General features: G+C 37.1%; 1 protein-coding gene across 1 annotated transcript; it reads left to right on the top strand.

Annotated features, from left to right (window-relative positions):
* The first annotated feature begins 2,394 nt into the window (after positions 1 to 2,394).
* Positions 2,395 to 11,928, top strand: LOC114419066 (GDSL esterase/lipase CPRD49-like). Its single transcript, XM_028384665.1, has 6 exons — positions 2,395 to 2,581; positions 3,462 to 3,539; positions 3,976 to 4,116; positions 4,248 to 4,321; positions 11,081 to 11,230; positions 11,326 to 11,928. Exons 1-6 carry the CDS (start codon positions 2,471 to 2,473, stop codon positions 11,537 to 11,539), a joined length of 768 nt encoding a protein of 255 aa, XP_028240466.1. The 5' UTR covers positions 2,395 to 2,470; the 3' UTR covers positions 11,540 to 11,928.
* Positions 11,929 to 13,501: the final 1,573 nt, after the last annotated feature.

Genomic DNA, 13,501 nt, shown 5'->3' with positions numbered 1-13,501 from the left:
GCGAAGACTCAATAACTAAGATGTTTTAAGATTACATTCTAGATGTTTGCTAAAGCATGGGCATTGAGGCATTAAGTCATGATAACCCAATGATTTCTTTCTTTAATTGTTCTATTAAGCGTTACCCTCTTCCGAGTGGCCTAACCCTTCAAACCGATTCACGCATTCATTCCTTATCCCTAATTAGGCTTTACCCTCTCCCGAGTGGCATAAAGACTAACAGAAAACAAGGTCCGAGATGCAGAATAAGCAAGAAAGAAAAGCAGATAAAAGAAACTGGAAGAAAAACCCTCTAAAAGATAACCCGATAATTTCCTCATTTTAGTGTTCTCTTAAGCGTTACCCTCTCCCGAGTGGCCTAACCCTTAAAACAGATGCAAGTATTCATTCCTTACCCCTAATTAGGCTTTACCCTCTCCCGAGTGGACTAAACCCTAACAGAAAGCAAGTTTAGAGATACAGGATGTAAAAAGAAAGAACGGTAAATAAATAAAGAACATGGAGGGAATTCCTCTTTTTATTGATAACTCTTGAAATGCTCCATTGGCTTTTTAGGCCTGTCAGGCCCTAGCTAGGGGGATTAGCCACTCATGGTCATGAGGGCTTTACAATGAGAAGGGTTGAAAGAAAGAAAGGGAGTAAATGATGGGGTTCTGTTGTCGTCTCTGTCCCTTAGACTAGCTTTCTATTTATAGCAACTAAAGTGAGCTTTGGGCCTTCATAGGCGCGCTTAGCGCGCGTGGTGGGCTGGGCCTGCTTCAGATTTTCTACTTTTCTTCAATTTTCCTGCCCTTTTTGCTTGTTACACCTCCAATTTTTATATCTGCAACCAAAAATTCAATTTAATTAATTTTCTAACTTTTAATCACAAATAACTGCTAAATAATTAATTTTAGGCCAATATTTAACTAATTTTCTACTATCAAAATACAATTATTTAGCAGTTATCATTCGACACAATTAGTGGATTGATGAGTCTCATAAGTATAATAATAGAGATTCAATACCTAATCATGTGTAGGAAAAAACTTCGTTAAAAGAGAACATATTTAATTTGCTCTATTTTAGTCTATTATATATTTAGTTAAGAGAGACTCAATACCTAATCATGTGTAAGTTTTTGCTTGTTTATCTCATATATTTTAGTCTTATGATCATTTTTATCAAATTTATTTTTCAAAATAGATTGTCTACTGACCTGGGGTCCTAGATGTGTCGTGAGTTGAAATGTTTCCTAAAAAATGCAGTTATTTTCCTCCTTAGCTTTAATTTTAAATAAAATAAGATGAGAAAAATTATAAGTGGTTGGATTTGGACAAAAATGCCAAAAGGGGACAATAATTTTTTTAGACTATCAAACAAGGATAAAATTTAAATTAATATCTACACAGAGATAAATCATAGATATCTCATGACTTCTAAATACAAAATCATAAATTAATTTATGACTTATATTTTTCATTTTTTTTCTTTTTTTACTAAAGTTGTAAAAAAGTAATTTTCATGATTTTTTTAATTATGACTTAGAAGTTGTAAATATTTAATGTTTAAAAATTTTTATTAGAAGTCAATTTGGGATTAAAAGTGGATTAAATTGCCACGTTCATTTCGATAGGGGTTCAAAACTAAATGGAGGAAACTATTAATTTATTAGCCCAAGTAATAAAATTATATATTTAGTCATTAAAATATCAAAATGACTAAATATTTATGAATTTTAATCCTTATATTGATATATTTTACTTAGAGACTAATTAATTTTTTTTAAAATATTTTAGTAAATTACTTAATGTAGTTTTTTATACTTGAAAATTTACTTATATAATTTATTTAGTTTAAGGATTATTCAGAAAAAGTATTATTTTAGAGACCAAATTGATGTTTGTTTTCCTTTTAATTAAATTTAGTATAATTCATTTTAGATGGATCGGGCCGTGAACAGTTTTGAAGTAAATGATCTACTACTTCATAGGCATAAATCATTTAAAAAATTTGTTAATAATTAATTTTTAAAAAAAATTGTAATTTTAAAATCATAAATCATATACAACTTCTAATAAAAAATTTAAAAATAAAATAAAATATTTACTATTCAAAGCTGTAATTAAAATAAATCAAAATTTTTTATGACTCTAGTAAAAAAATAAAAAAGTCATAAATTAATTTATAACTTTGTATTTAGAAGTTGTAAGGTATTTTAGCATCTATTTTTTTTTTGTAAGTATTAATTTAGAATGTATCCTATTTAATAATTTACAAAAATTATTACTTCTTCCGGTAGTTTGGCCTTGGATTTGGTGTTTTACTGAGGTGACTGTGTTAAACCCTAAAATTCAGCCATATTTGAATATATTTGATTTTATCCGTTGTTGTTATTATAGTCTGTTAAAAAAAAACAAGAATACATTATTGAGGTGGGTTCGGATCTGTTCCAAAACATTTGAGAGAGGCAGAAGAAGAAGAAGAAAAGATGGTGGGACCAGTGAGACCTCAGTTTGTGCTCTTTGGTTCTTCCATTGTTCAGCTCAGTTACTCTCTCCAAGGTTGGGGCGCTATTCTTGCTCATTTGTATGCTCGCAAGGTATGCTACCTTTCATTTCTCCTTAAAACTTTGAACTTTTAAACCTCTCTTACTGTCTCATACTCATTATGGTTTCAATCTGTGAATCAAACTGTGAACGACTATGTCTATTGACTATAGAGTTGTGATGTATGTGTGTGAGTAAATTTTTAAATTGTATAAGTTTTTTTCTTTGTAACTAGAGAGATTGGTATTGTATATTCAAATCATAACTCATCAACACTAAAAACTAGTATTTTAGTTGAGATTAGTACTTGCCGAAAAGAAGGTAGATTCATGAATTTGAATGAAATATGTAGTATTTACAGAGTATTTGGTTGGGGAAAATCAAATTATACTTTTAATGTCGAATTGGGATCAACTAGAACAGAAATAAAAGCTTTGGGTGGAAGTCTTCTTAGATATCAAAATAATAGCTATGAATTGTTGTACACTCTCTTGGTAAAGGGTAGATGAGTAGAATTGAGGCTAAGGGTGGCTTACAAACACTCTTCTGGCAATAATTGGATAATACGAAAATATGCTAGATAATGCAACTTGTTTTCAAGTGGAAGAAATATTAAAATGAAAGATAAACCTAAATTGTCGAGGAATATTTTTCTGCCAACAAATCACCTTATTGAGGAAAGTTTGTGGTAATGATGGTCCTACTTGGTTTCTACTCTCTACCAATCTTTCTTTTTCCAGTACAAGGCAATGGTATTAGAACAATATCTTACTGTTTCAAATAGACTAATATGAAAGCATTGCACATAAAATGCCTTAACTTTTTTAAATTTTCGGCCAGTAATTGAATGAGATAATTACCTTTATATATGCCTTTATGGGATGCATTATGATAGTCAATGAGTTTAACTTATTACACTTTGACATGACATAGGCGGATATAATTCTGCGAGGATACTCTGGTTGGAATTCAAGGCGTGCTGTGCAAGTTCTGGATGAAATTTTCCCTAAGGTATTAACAATGAGTGTTACCCCTGTTGATTCAAAAGCTCACCCTCTTTCTTCATTTTGAATCTTACGTCCTTTCATCCTGAATGACAGTTATTGGTTATTCTATTTGTGGTCATTGTCATTGAGAAACAAATGGAACCTCGGAAAAGAGTTAGGAAGTGACTAGGTTGTAGCCTTGTAGCTAAGGAGTGGTTTGAAGAATCTTTGCACATGATATCCTCAACTCGTGTGAAATGAACTTGGACATATTAGGAAGATTATTCTAAATTTTACAATCTGCAAAGTACTAAAATGAAGTACTTAGTTAATTATCAAAACTTGTAGCTTTTTTATTTGTTTATTTAAGATTCTTGTTTGCAAATCATGTTGAATCTGATTCTTGCTCAGACTGACAAACAAGGAATCACCCTTTTGCTCTGTCATCTTATTTAACTTAGAACGCCACTGAGCAACCAGATTTGGTAATTGTGTACTTTGGTGGTAATGATTCTCTTCTTCCACATCCAAGTGGTCTTGGTCAACATGTACCTCTCCAAGAATACATTGAAAATATGAGAAAGATTGGTACCCATCTAAAGGTAAACTTTCACACTAGAATAACGCCTTTCAACCTTAAAGTATTTCTTAATGCACTGCTTGGAGAATCTCCTTCTTTTTAGCTTTTATAGTTATTACTGCCAAGTTTGACACAAATCCTTATGATTGCTAGAGCCTTTCAAAGAAGACTCGCCTTATATTTCTCAGTGCTCCTCCTGTCAATGAGGCACAAATTTATGGAACCAGGTTTTGACTTCAATCTAATTGCTATTTAATTATTAAAATTTCAACAAAAAGAAAAAACAGATAACTATATGCTTTAGATTTCTGCACTTGGGTCAATACTATGATTATATGATTACTAACAAATATACCAAGAGTATCCAGAGAACTGATCCATAGAAGTCATGAACTAGATTTGCTTTTATATAAATAAAATCTGTTCCCAAAATTTTATCTGATTTATTTATTTATTTATTTATTTTGATCAGCAAAGATAATATTTTATATATTGAAAGAAGTACCAGAGGTACTTATAATACAAAAAGAGGCCATAGAGATGGTTCCACAGTCAGTCATTCATATTCTGAGGGGGAACCAAGCTATGGATACAATTTGCATATGAATTTACATGTATAGAGCTCATAACTATGCAGTCCCCTGCTGATACATAAAACTTTGTGGAAAATTACTTGACCATTGATTAAAATGCACTGTGAAATCCTTCTCAAAACTCCTAAGCCAAGACCATAGTTGGAATATTGCTTCTTCAAGCAGTTTATTAGCTTCGAAATTTGCATTAGAGAACACTATACTGTTTCTAAGCTTCCAAATGGACCAAGTTAAGGCTAATCACCAGCATTGCCATCTATTATTCCTTACACCAACAGCTTGAACACCCAAATGTTGAAGGAAATGCTGCTTTGGGCTTAATGGAAAAACACCTTTAATTTGCAGCCATGACATAGTTTCCCACCAAATGGGTTGTAATTTACTGCAGTGAAAGAATAGATGGGATGCGTCCTCTTCTTGAATTCTGCAGAGAGGACATAGTGTATCCGTGAGCTGTACTTGTCTCCTCCGCAAGTTTTGTCTTGTTGGCAATCTGTCTCTTATTAACCTCCACGCAAACACCGCAAACCTAGCTGGAATCCTTATCCTCCATAATTTCTCGAAACACTCCTCCTGACTGCCAGCTACTGCTTCTTCTCCTATCAAATTGTATGCGCTGCGTGTTGAATATTGGCCCGCTGGATCTCCAGACCACTCCCAAGCATCTGAACCCTGTTGCTGTACTTTCTTTTCTGCAATATCTCTGAGAAAGTTAGCCGCTGAGGTAACCTCATTGTCAAACAATGCCCTTCTCCAAGTAAGATTCCACTCCCACCCTATGTCTTGATGCATTCCCATGGACCTTATGAGTTGATGCTGCTGTAGTGATATTAAATAGAGTCTAGGGTATTTCTCTGCCAATGATTCCTCCTCCCCGGTCCACTTATCCTCCCAAAATTTGATTTGGTCTCCGCTTCCCACCTTCCACTTCAATCCCTTTTGAATAAGCTGTCTTTTATGTGTGCTGAAAAGAACCTTTTGTAAGTCCCTCCACCAAATGGATTTGTGGCCCACCCTATCCACTTCAGCCAAGCCTCTCCAACCTCCATATTTTGATTCCAACACCTTAGCCCATAGCTCCCCTTTGTGTTGCATTAGATTCCACTCCCATTTCCAAAGTAATGCTGTATTGAAGTTGTTGATGTCCTTTAAACCCAAACCACCCTTCTCTTTTGGCAGGCACACTGACTCCCAGCTGACCCATGCGATTTTATTTTGTTCGGGTCCTCCTCCCCAAAGGAATCTACGTTGCAATCGCACCAACTTATCCTCCACTGATTTAGGCACCCTGAAAAAAGAGAAAAAATAAATAGGAATCGAAGTTAGCACTGATTGTATGAGTGTCACTCTCCCCCCGAAGGATATATTTCTCTGTTTCCACTTAGCTAACTTTCGCTCGCATTTGTGGATGATAGGATCCCACATATTAAATCTCCTTGGGTTTGCTCCGATGGGTATTCCCAGGTAAGTGAAAGGAAGAGCCAACAAATGACAATTCAAATAGGTGGCTGCCTGCTGCTTCCAAAGATAAGATTGACTAAAAGCTCCGAAAGAGCTCTTGGCAAAATTGATTTTAAGGCCAGATACAAGTTCAAACGACCTTAGGATAACCTTGATTGTTTTGACATTCTCCATATTCGCCTCCCCAAAGAAAATTGTGTCATCTGCGAACTGTAAAATGCTGATCTTCACTTTATTGGAGCCTACTTGATAGGCCTTGTACATATTTTCCTCCCTAGCTTTTCTCATCAGACCATTCAACCCTTCAGCTACCACATTAAATAAGAACGGTGCAAGTGGATCTCCCTGGCGTAATCCCCTTTTCGGAAGAAACTCCCCCCGTAGGACTACCATTGACCAAAACCGAAATGGATGCAGATTTCAGGCACCCCTCAATCCATTTGATCCACTTGGAGCTGAAGCCTGTTCTTTCCAGCATGTACAGCAAAATTCCCAGGAGACCGAATCATATGCCTTCTCGTAGTCGACTTTGAATACGAGGCAGGACTTATTGCTCCTTTTGGCCTCCTCAATCACCTCATTTACAATAAGGACACTGTGCAGTAAGTGTCTTCCTTCGATAAATGCAGATTGGGTCTCGTCGACAATAAGAGCCATCACCTTCTTCATTCTATTGGCCAACACCTTAGCAACAATCTTATACATGCATCCAATTAGGGAGATAGGTCGATAATCATTCAAAAATTGGGGGGTCAACCACCTTGGGTATCAAGGCTATGAAGGAAGCGTTGCAGCCCTTTGGGAAAACACCATGGACATAAAATTCATCTAAGAAGCGTAGGATGTCAGGTTTAAAAAGCTGCCAAAATTGCTTGATAAATTTGAAATTCAAACCATCGGGTCCCGGGCTTTTGTCGCTCCCACAATCCCATATGGCTTGTTTAACTTCCTCCTCTTGGAAGCGGGTAGTCAACCTATCATTCTGGTGCTGATTTATTTTCTGAAAGCAAATGCCATCCAATGTAGGTCTGTGGTAATCAGATTCTTGAAACCTTTTTGAGAAAAATGTTATGACTTCCTCCTTTACCGTAGATGGCTCATGAACCCAAGTTCCACTAACCATGACACCCTTCAAATAATTATTCCTACGATTTGCATTCATCATCAAGTGAAAATAATGAGAATTGCAATCTCCTTGCTTGATCCATCTGACTCTCGCCTTTTGCCGCAATACTGATTCATGAGCTTGGGCGGTTGTCCACAGATCTTCCTGCAGTTGTCTCAATTTCATCTCTTCTTGAGTAGATAGCTTTCTTTGGCTTGTATCCTCTTCTAGTTTGTTTAGCTCCTCTTCAATCCTCTTGACCCTCTTGAGAATATCACCAAAATGCTCCCTATTCCACATTTTCAGTCTTTGCTTCAGAGTCTTTATTTTCTCTTTGAGGACATATCCACCCCAACCTGATTGCTGATTGGAGGTCCAACAGTTGATAACAGTTTCCTTAAAAGATTTGTCTAGCAACCAGCAATCTAGGATCCTAAAAGGTTTAGGACCCCAGTCCACTGATGTAGACCTGAGCAAAATAGGGTAGTGGTATGAAAAATTCCTAGGAAGGGTGGATTGAATACTTGCAGGCCATCTCTCTAGCCATTCAGGAGAGAGTAAAAATCTATCGAGCTTACTCCTGGATGTCCCGTTTGGTCTAAACCAGGTGAATTTTCTCCCCAGCCATGGCAGCTCCACCAACTCCAGATCCTCTATCCAATCATTGAACTCCTTGATGTCTTCGTCCCTGAACCCCTTTGGCAGATTCCAAATCTCTCAGCAAGATCCCTGATGTTATTAAAACCACCCAGGATGCACCAAAGGTCCCCTGATAAGGATTGTTTCAGCTGTTTAACCTGATCCCACAGTAGCCTCTTATTTTGTATTTCACAGGGGGAGTAAATTGTAAGTATACTAATTTGTTGAGCCTCCCTCACCCATTCTCCTCTCAAGAAAATAAAGTCAATGCCAACAACTTTCATTTGTAATTTAAATGTTTGTTCACTCCACAAGCATAATATACCACCTACTTTGTTAATAGCTGCCTGTATCTCCCAGCTGACTTCAGCATCTCCCCACAATGACTGACACATTGTTTTATCAATTGACTGACACATTCTCCTTCTTGATCAGTCCAAGAATAGCTGCCCATTTTACACCCCTCCCTAATCCCCTGACATTTTAGGATATTATATTCATGGATAACCGCTGCTATTTCCCAACCTTTCTACTTCCTTCTTATCTCTATCCTCCATTTCCTTTAATCTGTCAATAACTGGATGCAAATGTTCACCTTCTGTAACCCCTAGTTTTTTGGTCCGATTCCAGATGTCGGAAGCCTCTTGATAGTGCAATAATTCATCAGTTTCCTGGATGCCTTCGTTGAGAACTGCTTCCTGTGCTGTAGAGTAATTTGCTTCCTGTGTTGTGGAGTAATTATGGCTCATGGCAGCAGTCTCCCTTTGTACCTCTCTTTGGAGGTGCTGGGTTTGGGATTTATCGAGCCTCATGGGTGTCGCCTTAGTGGATGAGGGCTGACCCGCAGCAGTTTTCTTTTGGAACCATCTCTTTCTTGTATACACCATGCAGCTGCTTCCATATCCTCCAATATTATTTTGCAGATTTGGGCCGAAGGGGTGTTTGTGCTGTGGGGGGGTGCAGATAGAAAGCCCCTTATTATTATTTGGGTCTTCTTCCTGCATGTTAGTGGCCTCCCTCTCCACATGCACTGTTTCTTCACACACTTCCACCTGGGCTTCTTTATTTTTGAAACTGCCTGCCCCAGATTCATTAGCTTCTGCCACGTTGCTTGTAAATGCCACGTCACCATCTGCTTTATCAAATGTTGTGAAACATCTCTCCCCCTCCTGGGCCTCTTGTTTCTCCCTCACCTTTCTTTCCTTTAACGTGAAACATCTCTCCTCCTGCAGCGTTTACGTCCCCGACACACTTCACCATTCCCTGTGCAGTTTGCATGTCATCTGGGTATGTAGCCGTTGAGTTTGGTCCCACAATTTCTAGTATGTTCTGACAGGTGCTAGTTGTTGAACGTTGGCTAACACCATTGCCCAGTGCGTAACTGCAGACACGGGATCCGCTGGGTAATATGATTGTCTGTTGGACATCGTCGGCGTCGGCGTTCCTCAAGTCAGGCACCAATGTTCTGTCTGTATCCTGGTCGTTGGTTCCGCCTGACCTCGTCGGACTGGTCCACCCGTCGTCTCGGTGGTTCTAGGAGTTGCTTGATCTCGGAGTAAGATGTCCGAGAGAGCTATCGTCGAAAACAATTTCTTCCGACGACCCACTCAGGCTACAACGTCTTCGTCGACAATCGTGGCTTCCTCCTCCACTTTCCTCAACAACAAACACCTTAAAGCTTTCGCCATTTTCGCCACTTATGTGAACATCAACTGTGTGGTTGATTATCGCTCTCCATGGTGTCTTTACGAGCACCCTAGCCTTGTCAAGCCTCCGTTTCGCCTCTGTGTCATCGTCCACTTCCACCATGTCCCCCATTGCTGCCAGTATACTCCTAATGTACTTCAAGTTCCATGCCTGAAGCGGTATGCCCCAAACTTGAACCCATGTCAACCTGAAACTTGTGCATAAGATTGGGCTCCATTTTTCCATTGTATAGAACAGTGGTCTCCCCCCATGATGTCCGCCATTCATGAGTTGTTCAGCTCCGCTGTCGGTAAGTCCAAGTAACAGGACTAGATTGTCACCTATACTTAGGTGATATATCCAGTCCAGTTTCCTATAACAGCTCTCGTCCTCAATTTTGTCGAACATAGCAGGATTTGTTAGTCGCCCTACCCACGCATCCTTCAACCAATTGGTGTCGTTGGGGTCTATGTTTAGGTGGATCGGGGACATGGAACTTTGATGTCCTTGGGAATAGCTGTTGTAAGGCATCCGTGGCCCCTTAAGGCCCATATTTCTTCTCAGTGCCTCAGCGTATGATCCCTGGTTTGTGTGATGTTGTTTATCAATACGGTCAGCTGCAACCTGGTTACTGTCTTCTCGATCACGTAGCTTGTTCCCTGTTTCTCTCTGCCTTGGCCCCTCCCTATTGTACCTAGGGATGTTCACATACATCTTCAACCCCCCAATGATGATCCCGTCGAGTTGTTTTGCCAGGTGATGAGTGTCTTTAACCTCTTTGAATCTAACAAATCCATACCGCCTTCCATTATTATTCCTTTTGCTGGGTATAATGATTTCCCTCACGTCGCCCCACTTTCTGAAGTGATACCAGAGCTCCTTCTCCGTGATGTCGTCAGAAAATCGAGTGAAGTAAAAGGATGATATATCCTTTTTATCCCTCCAGTTTGAAATGTGAGTTTGCTGGTTTCTTCCTCTGTTTCCTAGGTCTTCCCATCGTGAGATCCCCTTAGAGCTTACTCTGTCTCTCTCTATTGCTTGACCTCTAGTCCTAACCCTCTCCCACCCAATGTTCCTCTCTCTCTCTGTCTCTGTATCTCTCTCTCTCGCTTGCTCGCTCTCTCTCGCTCTCTCTCTCTCTCGCTCGCTCGCTCTCTGTGGATCAATTATACTTTATGGTGCTATTCTCTCATTTCCTGATTGATTTATATTGTTCTTCAGACTTTAGATTCACCTTGAGTAACACTGCGTGGCTGTATTTAAAATTTGACATCTTCCACTTAAAACAAACAGCTTTTGAGTTTTGAATTTATATATATATATATATATATATATATATATATATATATATATATATATAGCTAGCATATCGCTAGTTCAGAGGATGACTGGTTGCTTTCCTAGAGCATTTAACATCCTTATTTCCTTTGTTCTTTCTTTTTTTGGAATTTATATTATTTAGATCTAAGACTCTGATGAACAAATTTTTTAACTTTAACCAGTGTGCCACTGGGGCAGCGATTAAGGAACAACGAATCATGTCAAAAATATTCAGAAGTATGTTTGAAGCTGTGCCACGAGATGAACATCAAGGCAATTGATCTATGGTCTGCACTCCAGAAAAGGGGTAACTGGAGAGATGTTTGTTTCACGTAAGTATATGCATTCATAGTCACACATCACATGCTCCTCAATAGACAAGGTTCAAATGTGCCTATTCTTCAATTTTTTGAGTGGTGTTTGATAGGGATGGAATTCATCTTACTTCTGAGGGGAGCAATATAGTGGCAAAAGAGATCTTGAAGGTCATCAAAGAAGCAGAGTGGGAACCTTGCCTGCACTGGAATTCAATGCCAACTGAATATGGAGAAGATTCACCTTATGATCCTGTTGGCCCTGATGGAAAGACAACTGTGAATGTCTCCAACTGGACCTTCCTTGAAACTAAGGAATGGGACTAGAGTGATGTGTATTTGAAAACTATAGACATGCCCCTATTCATAGAAGCCTAAGCAATAATCACAAAATAACTGGAATTTATATAGAACTGTGGCTAAAGAAAAATATATTGTTCTTAGTTCACATATCTGCATCATTTGTCACTGGTTTTTCACCATGTGAGTGGGATGATTTGGTGACTGTAATTGCACTTTGATTGAGCTAATTGCCTAGTTATTTTCACCATTTTATGGTTGTCTTTCACTAAGGTTATACACAATAGTTGGATAGGTGGGGGCACATTATAGAAACAAAAGTCACATGATCAATTGTGGGCCTGTATCTGTGTATGACAATATTTTTTCATTTTGTGCAACTTGTGTATGGCTTATATGCTTTGTAAATGACATTAGAATTGATAAATTTATGAAGTCAATTAATAATTAGAAACACTAAACATGTTACTATTATGTGAGATGATAACATTTTGTAAGGGGAAAAAACTAGTAAAAATACAAGAAAAACGACAACTTAGTTATTTAACAAAGAAAAGTTGGAGAAAAGAAGTATTCTAATAATATTTTTGTTGAAGCTCAGACCTGGTCCAAAATCTAAAAGGGATTTTTTGGTAGAGGGAAATTTAGGAGGAGAGAATACTGCTCTAGTCCGAAGCAGGAAAAACCTTTGAGTTCAAAGAGTGTTTACAACTATATTTAAGTTACCCAAGAAGACGAATGATGGTTTAAACCTGTGATATGACAGTGTCTTGCTCTACTCAACCTTTTGGAGTTAAATTCTAAATGGATTTTGTGAAACATTAATGATTTATTCAGTGCTACATTTTTAAGTCCAATTTTAACTTCCCATTTTCCTCGGTTTTTCTTTCATTTACTATCATATTGACATATGCCTATTAATTAATCTACTATTTTTTAATTTATTTTTTTATCTTCATAAGAAAATGTAATGTTAGAACTATAAGTGATAGTATGGCTGTTTTATTATTCTCTCATTTCTTTTTTAAAAAATATAATAATATAACCAAATTAGGTTATGCCAAGTCTTAATGTAAGAATTTTATTTTGTCCTTCTAAATGTCATTTTTGTTTTGTTCTTAGCCTCTATAAATTATATTTTTTGGTTTATAGTCTTTTTAATTTTCATTTTATTTTTCTTAATCCTTGTAAATTATATCATTTTTATTATTAGTTTCTTTAAATTTTTTTTATCCCTATATATTTTTTTTTGTTTAGTCCATATTGATGTGGCATTGGTAATATGATTTTTTTTTTCTAACTTGACACTTGTTGACGCAAACAATCGTTAGTTACGTCAGTCATTGTTAGAAATTTTTAGCAGCAATGACCAAGGAAAAAAACACGAATCCCATAATTTAATCATTTTTTGTGTTTAGTTCTTGTAATTTTTTTGTAGGAAATCCTTGGAATTCGTTTTTTTTACTAGACATTTTCTTATATATAGTGTTAGTTTTAGTTTTGAACACGAAGTATATAGATATGCCACCGAATCCCTGGAAAGAGCAGCGTATGCTCTAAGTAAGCCAAGTCTTTCTTTGATTGTGTTCCGCAGCCCTTGCAAATTGTTGCTTCACGGTGATAATTTGGAAGGTTTTGTCCTATGTGAGTCATCTTATCGAGTTGGCATATAATAATAAATTAAAAATAATCCAAGTTGATTTTTCTAACAATCGATTTATGCCATTCTTTTGATATTTGTTGGCACCTATTCATCGATTCTCACCATTCATTCATTTCGGATAAACTTTCGTTGAAATTTGTATGCACATTAAACCGACGTTAAGGAATAAAAGAAAAGGATTGTGTTTCTTGCCCAAACTGTTGTATTGACCAAGAAGAGCACTGTTATTGTTACCATTTTTTCATGTATGAATTTTATCAATACAAAGGTTAAATTTGGTCTGTGACAAAAATCATAGGTACCAATAGTTGAACATCTAGGGGTAT

This window comes from Glycine soja, chromosome 7 (assembly GCF_004193775.1).
Source record: "Glycine soja cultivar W05 chromosome 7, ASM419377v2, whole genome shotgun sequence".
NCBI lineage: Eukaryota > Viridiplantae > Streptophyta > Magnoliopsida > Fabales > Fabaceae > Glycine > Glycine soja.
This window is presented reverse-complemented; position numbering and strand designations above follow the sequence as displayed.